The sequence below is a fragment of the Cyprinodon variegatus genome, unplaced genomic scaffold (genome assembly GCF_000732505.1).
Source record: "Cyprinodon variegatus isolate N-32 unplaced genomic scaffold, C_variegatus-1.0 Scaffold760, whole genome shotgun sequence".
In the NCBI taxonomy this organism is placed as follows: Eukaryota; Metazoa; Chordata; class Actinopteri; order Cyprinodontiformes; family Cyprinodontidae; genus Cyprinodon; species Cyprinodon variegatus.
The window spans coordinates 390226-398319 of NW_015151213.1; the positions used below are offsets into that span (position 1 = coordinate 390226).

General features: G+C 37.6%; 1 protein-coding gene across 6 annotated transcripts in view; it reads left to right on the forward strand.

Annotated features, from left to right (window-relative positions):
• The window catches only part of LOC107098245 (connector enhancer of kinase suppressor of ras 2-like), a 64165-nt gene extending 57564 nt beyond the window's left edge, over positions 1 to 6601 (forward strand). For 2 of the 6 annotated variants that reach the window (XM_015395786.1, XM_015395787.1), the window contains exons 20-21: positions 4807 to 5006; positions 5084 to 6601. In XM_015395786.1, coding sequence (XP_015251272.1) covers positions 4807 to 5006; positions 5084 to 5131 — 248 coding nt within the window. In that variant the 3' untranslated portion in view covers positions 5132 to 6601. The remainder of the gene's footprint in view (positions 1 to 4806; positions 5007 to 5083) is intronic. The other 4 variants (XM_015395782.1, XM_015395784.1, XM_015395781.1 and 1 more) reach the window with 2 other exon arrangements.
• Positions 6602 to 8094: the final 1493 nt, after the last annotated feature.

Below are 8094 nucleotides of genomic sequence, written 5' to 3' on the forward strand. Positions count from 1 at the left end.
CCGCAGACACTCTGCTGCACCTCTCCAAAGCTGTAGGTGACTGCAGACAGTGCCGCAGAAAGGCACTGTCTGGTCAAATCTACATCCAATACTGCACTATGCGTATTTCCTGTTTGGTACCTTACCGGCTTGTTTTGTTTATATGACCGGCGCTGTGGAAACGACTTGTGAAGATGGACCAGCTAGAAGAGCGAGGTACGCGAGAACGCTGGGACCCTTTTTCCACCTGGATCCCCGCTCTTTTTCACCCTCATCTCCCTACGTTGTTGCACAAACTTGCCCCATGTGTTTTTCCACTACCTCACCGCCTAGGCCGTATCTAGACCCACAGCTAGTTCGTGATTGTCCCTCTTGCGTTGTGGCGTGGAATAGCATAGCACAGACCACACTTCAAAATTGGGCATAAATCAAAAATATCTGCGTCATACCTGCGACAAGCTCACTGCAACACAATGCTGTGGGAGTATAACCAGCCCTTTCTAAGTCCTTCACCGTCAAAATATGGAGCCCAGCTATTATTTGCTCTGTTCCAGTCTGGCCAGGTCCACAATGGGCTCTATGCACAGCTCCACTACTTCCTGAATTTAAAGCAGCTCCTTTGTTTCCTGTCTTTCATTACTGGACGAACTGATTAATCCAGGTGTGTCTGGCCAGTTACTTAGGTCATACACACCTGGATTAATCAGTGCATCCAATCATGAAAGACAGGAAACAAAGGAGCTGCTTTAAATTCAGGAAGTAGTGGAGCTGTGCATAGAGCCTATTGCAATCGCACCAAACAGGAAAAAGAATGGCGAAAAGATCCAGTTTGTCAAATTAAAATATAGTAACGACAGCTCGTTAACTACAAATTAGAGCATAATTCTTATATATATTCCCCAAAACTAAAACCGTTTAATTAAAATTTTGGATGCAGACTACTGATACTTCAAAATACCAGGAATTAGTTTTCTCATCTTAAAAAATTATCTTATACAGAGAGGCTTAAAAGTTTTGTCAAATCCAGTCACAACAGCTTCCAAGAGCACCTCTCACAGCTTCAAAAGAAACTTCTCATTGGAGGCATGGATGAAGAGAAGGTGAGATTGGAAGCAGAGAACAAACATAGTTCATAAAAACCAATTTTGTATGATCCTAGTTATCCCTGTTACAAAAATCCACAACAAAAAGAAAATATTTGGGCAAAAGCTGCACATATGATGGATGCTGGTGGGGAACCCTGATCTAAAGTGTCGAAGAATTTGGGAAACTTTCCTTTTATAATAATTTTAAATAAAACTAGTGGTTCAGTTATGGAATATAAGGTATTTGTTTTTAACTTATAAATTAAATAATTAAAAGGTACATCTGAAAACATTAAACTTATCGGCATTATTTTGATATGGGTTTTGAAAAGTGAGTCGCAATATAATTATGTAGATGTTATGATTTTTGTTGTTTACCATTACAGAAAAAAAAGATGTTTTGGCGCTTATTATTTTGCAAATTTACAGCCTTCAATTGGCTATAAAGTAGGTATGAAGTTGAAAAATAATGCTTTTCTATCAATAGAACTAAACAGCAGTTACACTATTCCAGAAAAAAGCCCAAGTGGACAGTACTGTATGATCCCAGGATATTTGCATGAGAAAACGAAAAATCATTATAGCTCTGCGAAAGTAAAGAGTGTGTTGATTAAAGCCTTCAGTCAGTGTGAAGATGACGTGAGGAGCTTCTTGAAATTACAGCTCCTAACGATGTTTATAAAGTATTTTTGCCGCACAAAAGGAGCAAATCCCAGCAACATTTAGCCTTCAGTGGAGCTTCGTCTGTAGGAACGCTGTCGTTGAATCAGTGGCTCTGCGCCATCATCTCTGTGTTCCTGCTCAAGTTGGGTATAGCCGTTGTGTGGATACAGGTTCACACTACTGACTTTTACAAACAAATTAGTTACAGCGCTAGTTACTGGAAAAGTAACATGATTACTGTAACACATCACCCATTAAGGCATTTGTCCCAACACTGATCAGAAAGGGTCAAATAAAAAGGCTATTGTAGATATTTCCAGTAAAAACTTACAAAATGTCTCTTTAACCTAAAAGGCAGACAGACCTGTAACTTCCAGGTCTAGAGCCCCTGAAAGCAACCGAGCTTTTCTGCAACAATAAGAACTAAAGTTCAGGTCAAGTAAAGCCCTTTAAAGCAGGGCTTTCCTAACTTTTCTATGCCACGACCCCCTAGACAGCATTACCGTTTGGGAGTGGACCCCCCCCAGTCCTCCATTTCTAAATTAACAGACATTGCTACAAAAGACGAATCCATTACTAGAAGGTAGCTCTTAGTTTTATCGATATTCACTTTTTGTGATGTTTTTTTAGCATAAGAATATTAACTAACATCTTTTCAACGCTATTGTTTATTCCCACGTAATGCATACAGGTACCAGACCAATGTCATTGTCTGCTTGTAAACATGTTCTGCATTTTGTTTTGATAATCTTAAAGGTTAAAAAAAAAAGCCAGACTCACATGAATATGTTATTAGAAAAGGCCTTTCAGCCAAAGTGGGACTGAAATTTGAGGTTACAAATCTAAACTCAGGTAAAGTTATATTCAATAGTGATGTTTTGAAATTGTACCTTTTTTCACTTGTTCTCCAATTTCTCCGAGGCCCCTTTTCTTGCTCCTTTAGTAAATCACTGCTTTAAAGCGTTTTATAAAAGAGGGGAAAGACAATCTGTGGTGTTTGTATTGGTAGCATATTGGACCCCAGTTAAAGGTCATCAGAGTTCATTCATTCTAGGGTCGACTGTAATGACACGATGCATGCTGATGAAAATATTTTCTAATTATAACAGCAGTGAAATCCTTCAGCTTGATTTGAGTGCACGCGGCCTCATCTCCATTCATCATCAGGGATCCTTTTAAACTGGAGACATTCAGTCAAAGCCAGTGAATGTCAAAGGTTTAATGTTCACTATTATTCCTTTACTGGGTTCGATTTGAAGCTGTCCTGTTTGCCATCTCTACTAAACCTTCAGGGCGTTTGTCTACGGAAGATCAAACTCTGCTTCTTGTTTAAGACTGACAGTCCGCTCTCCTTCTTTCTCTCCGCTCGTTCCCTCTCTTTCCTTTGGCTTTTGATTATGCTTGATCCAGATGCCTTTGTACCCTTTCAGCTCCGGGTGGAAACCGAGGCAAAAAGGGAATCCTTTCAGTCTGGGTTAATATTGAAGTCTGAACAAGATAAAGAAAAACTCCCTGGAGGGGCCCCGGGTTCCTGTCCCCGTTTATGTATCCGTTTCTCCAACGTTTCCCATGGAGATGAGAGGAACGCTAAATTAAATCTTTTACATTTCAAAGGACAGCCCCAAAAACTTACCCCCCCAATTCCAACTAAAAAAAGGGACCTCACAGCAGCATACCTCAGAATGCAGTGTGTCTATCAGACCAGAAGAGAGTGCTGTAAGTTAACAGGAAACAATACGAGTAGTTACGTTTTCAGATATATTACCACCTATTTAGCTCTATGATACAGTAAGTATCCTCTTCACAGTAAGAAGTACAAAGTATGTATGAACAAACTTTTGCCCAGCTCAAATATAAAATGTAACCCCCATTATGTTAAGAAGGAAAAATTTAAAAAAAAATTAAACAGAAATTATTTTTTATCATGCTCTTTGTTCACTAACGTTATCTTAAAACAAATTAGGTTTTCAATGAAGAGCTGAATTAGTTAAGAATGAAGGTGGAGGATTTCCCTGGATTTCATTTAGGGGTTTCAAAGTGATGCCACACTTTTATTTACACTTTTATTTATTTTAACAGTATCAACATTTATGCACCTATTTGTGTCGGTGCTTACTTCTTTTGACTTTATTTATTGTGGAAAATGCATATATTAATTAACATTTGCATCAAACACGGCCGTAAATATGCCAGATTACAGCACAACTGCTAGTTTTCACACACATTAAAAAATCAGTTTGCACAAGCAAAAACATCATAAATCACTTTTCGATATGGACTTTGAAAGTGGGATTTGTTTGTAAGTATCTAGTTGAGTTAGTTCCTTGTACCGACAGCACTGTCTACCCCCCGCTGTTAACCTTCCCATTTTTTTACTTTCAGTTTGATGAGCCAGCGGTGCAGGTCCATTCAAAACTTTAATGAACTGTTTAAACAAACTAAATGTTAAAAGTTTGACAAATCTTATGTATCTATAATACTGCAGTGATTAAATTAGAGTGTTTTTTGTTTTTTTATCCCATCTTTTAGCCACCTTTTTAAAAAAAAGACATTCTCTGATTTGAGCACTGTGCCAGAAGGAAGAGACCAAGAAGATATGCAGACTGCTTTACTCAATATGTGAAAAGATGATGGAGCGCATCAACATCCACGCAGCATTCAGGGTCATAAACAGACTTGACCTGTTTTAAATTTAGCATATTAAAATTCACTTTTTTTTTCTAATTTCCTCAACATGTTCTTGAATGTCAGTGTGGGTTTCAGACTTAAAGGGATCCACGACTAGTTGAACATTTTGGCCTAAAATATAGTCCGTTTTTTTACAGCTGGATCCCTTTAAGCCTGGATACTTAAATTCATCGACTAAATCCATTTTCACACCTCCAGTGAAGAAGTGTTCTTATTAAAATGGCTGTTTAAAAAAAATCATGTGGAAGTTTTCTTTGCATTTAGTTGGAGGCAGGATTTTGTGACCAAGTAGTGAATACTAGTGAATATTATTTGTAAAGTTTTGTAGATTAGGATTATTTTTATTGGGGGTGTAAACAGTCTGCTTCTTTGTGCTGTTCTGTTTTCCAAGGTCTTGGGCGTGAGTGCAGAATGCAAACAGATTCGTTGGTGGATTTGTACCGAGCTCTGGAGCAGACCAGTCTGTCCAGCTCTACTGACCACAGATCAGCTGGTCGGCTTGAGTACAAACGCTCCTTCGTCCGCAGATCTAACGACCCCCTTTTAAACGACAAGCTCCACCGCCTGCGGATCCTGCAGAGCTCACTGAAGGTACTGAGAGAATCCCATTTGTATCCATTTGTGCTGTATTTGCCTACCAGTAATTCATACTTTTTGTTTCCCTGCAGAATGTTCCTCTTCAGGACACAAACCGGTCACTGGGGTTTTTAGGTTAACCCCCCCCCCCCCAGCTTTGCCTCTTGCTTGTGCCTCAGATTTGGAGTCAAAGGCACCAAACACATCTTTAACCTCCTCAGCCGTCCATTGATCAGATTTTTTTTTCTTCTTTCTACTACTTCTCTGAAAAGCAGCAAAAAAAGCAAAAACAATGTCACTTTTTGCCTCTTTTCATCCTCAAGGAGGCAGGAATCAAAACCAATTAATAAACTATCTAAAAGCACTTTTGGCCATTTAAAAGATTAATTTGTAAGCTTTTTAAAATCATCACCTCCATGCATGGCGGCCCCTCCCACCTCTCCCATTTCTGTTGCATTGTTTTAAACCTTTATCCCGGACAGCCGCTCCACGCCTGGCTTCATCGTGCATGTGCATTTGATCCACAGTTACGTTTGTTCTGTGAGTGTACAGGGTGTCGTATATTTAATGCTACATTGCTAAAGCGGTGATCACACCATGTTTTATTATTCTTTGGCTACCTATTTAATCTGTACATCAAGTGCTGTGCCTCAGTGATAGTGAATGTACATTGTACCTTTTTAAAAACAAGAGTTGAGAGAAGATTTAGAGAGAAAGCCATTTCCTCAACAGAGGCACAAACATGTAACGTCTGGCAATAATGAACTATCTCTGTAAATTACCATGGAGCGATAAGAATAGTTGTCTATTTTTGTATGCATGCTGTCTACCTGATTGTTTGTATGGCAGTTTTGTAATTCAAAGTGGGTTTGGTTCAGATAATGCTGGTGTTTTCTCTCTCATCCTTCCACCCACATCACTTTCACACAACCAGTGCGGTGTGTTTTCTCTAGTTGTTATAGACACTGGCCCAGAAATGTGATTTTTTTTTTCTTCCAATTTTAACCATGAAAGATCTAAAAAAAAAAAAAAAAAAAAAAAAAAAAAAAAAAGAAGAAGTATTTAGTATATGTTTAATGGGGAAGCATGCTCTGTAAGACTAAAGTACATTACCATGCCATTTTGAAAAAGACTCATATTGCACACCTGGGCCATACTGTAGCCACTTATTGTTTTTTTTATTGATTAAAGTATGGTACAGGCATAAACGAGGCTCGTTGTTTTATCTTCTTCAGGTAACAGGATGATAATGGATTATATGAAGAAATGTCATTTTAAGGTACACTCATGTCACTCCAAAGCCTTACCTCCTCATACATATAGTAAAAGAAAATATGCTGAGAGTTGGGCGCAGTCTAGGCTGTGGTTGACAGCAGCACACTCGCTCTAACAAAGACATAAACAAGGCAAGTGAAGCAATCCCAGCAATGATTGTTTTTGTGACAGATCAGTTGGATCTCTGACCGTCTTCACAAAAGTCGGAGAAAGAAACGCACACTAGTATTCTGATTTTCATTTATTTAGTAAAACAAGGAAACAGATAACAAACCATTATCCAATTATTTGCACTAAACAAAAATGGAAGAAATAACTGATTAGGGCGCACTCTCAATTATGAAGATTAAAATCACAGAAAGGTCAAATCCAATTAATGACCAGTTGGGAAGTAAGCCATTAGCTGATCTCCATAGCAACCGTTGTCATCACTTGATCTGAAGTCTTTTGGATAAAAGGGTCTGTCTCCTCGCTTAGCTAGTAATATCCATCCAGTTTGCAAGATGTTAACATAAGGGTATTGAACAGGGGTAGGTGAAAATGAAGCAGGCTCCTTCAGTCCCACAGCAAGCACTGCGTCTCAAAGTTAAACTTTTATTTCCATGGATAAGCTGATGCTGTCCTCTACAACATTTTTTCTCCCCCTCGGCCAAGAGAAGTTTTCAGGGTCAGGCTACTTGTGTAACAAACAAACAAAGAAAAATCTTAAGCTCATGATTCTTTTTCTATTTTTGTTTATTGCAAAAAAAAAGGGTTATCCATTTTTTTTTTGCTTTAATTAAACCAAAATCCAAAATCATGAACTGCCTGAATATACAATGACCATGTTGATCTATTGTAATGCATTTTATATTATTGTAAACTTTAATAAAGAGAAAAAAATATTTTCATTTACCATTATGAGGAAATAATAAAATATATTTTCATTTAGCCAACCACTATATGTAGGAGGATCTATTAAGAAGAGAGCAGCTGTCCTTGATAAATTGATATTGCATTCCGGAGTAAGCCAATAGCAAAAATCAGATATGGACAATCCATTTTAACCCAATGAAGGCGCCAAATAAATGGCTTCAGCCAAAAAAGTAGATTTTCAACAAATTTGTTGTAAATTAAAAAATAATGCCTGGGAAATGTAGACAGCTCTTAGAATCTCTATTTATACAATTTATTAAAAAAAGTTGATTTAGGTGTGAGTCTTACTTTAAGAAATGTGATTGAAAACTAGAGCAAGTAGACGTGAAGGGTTTATGTTTTTTCTAGAATGGTAATTTTTTTTTGTCATGGATGTACAGATGCAAAAAAAAGATTGTATCCACAGCCAGTAGAGTATACATGATTTCAATATTAATAGTCAGATGTATTTTATGAAAATGAAATGACAAATAGTGACATAGTGATCCTTTAATTTCAAATTGAATTATTATATTAGATATGACAAGACCTCTAACTAATTAAAGGAGCCTTGTCATATCCCATGACTACAAATTTCTGCGCCCGTAGCCTACTTCAGTTTTATTCAAAGCCTTTCAGATTTTAATATATAGCATACTGATGACCTATATTTTATGTGTTTTAAACTTTGCCTGTCTCGCATCTTAAATATGATTAAGTGTTTTCTGTATTTAGGGTCACCTGACTCGAGGTGTAATATTGATTAAGTACAAAATGAGTAAACAAAGGAATGAATATCCCCACCAGAGCTGGAAAGAGAAAGAGGAAAAGTCGCAGATCAAGTTTAAAAAAAAAAAAAGTTGGAAACCAGGAGGGACGAGATATGAGTAGAGCTTGGAAAACATTTTGACCGTTGTAATACACTGAAGTGGGA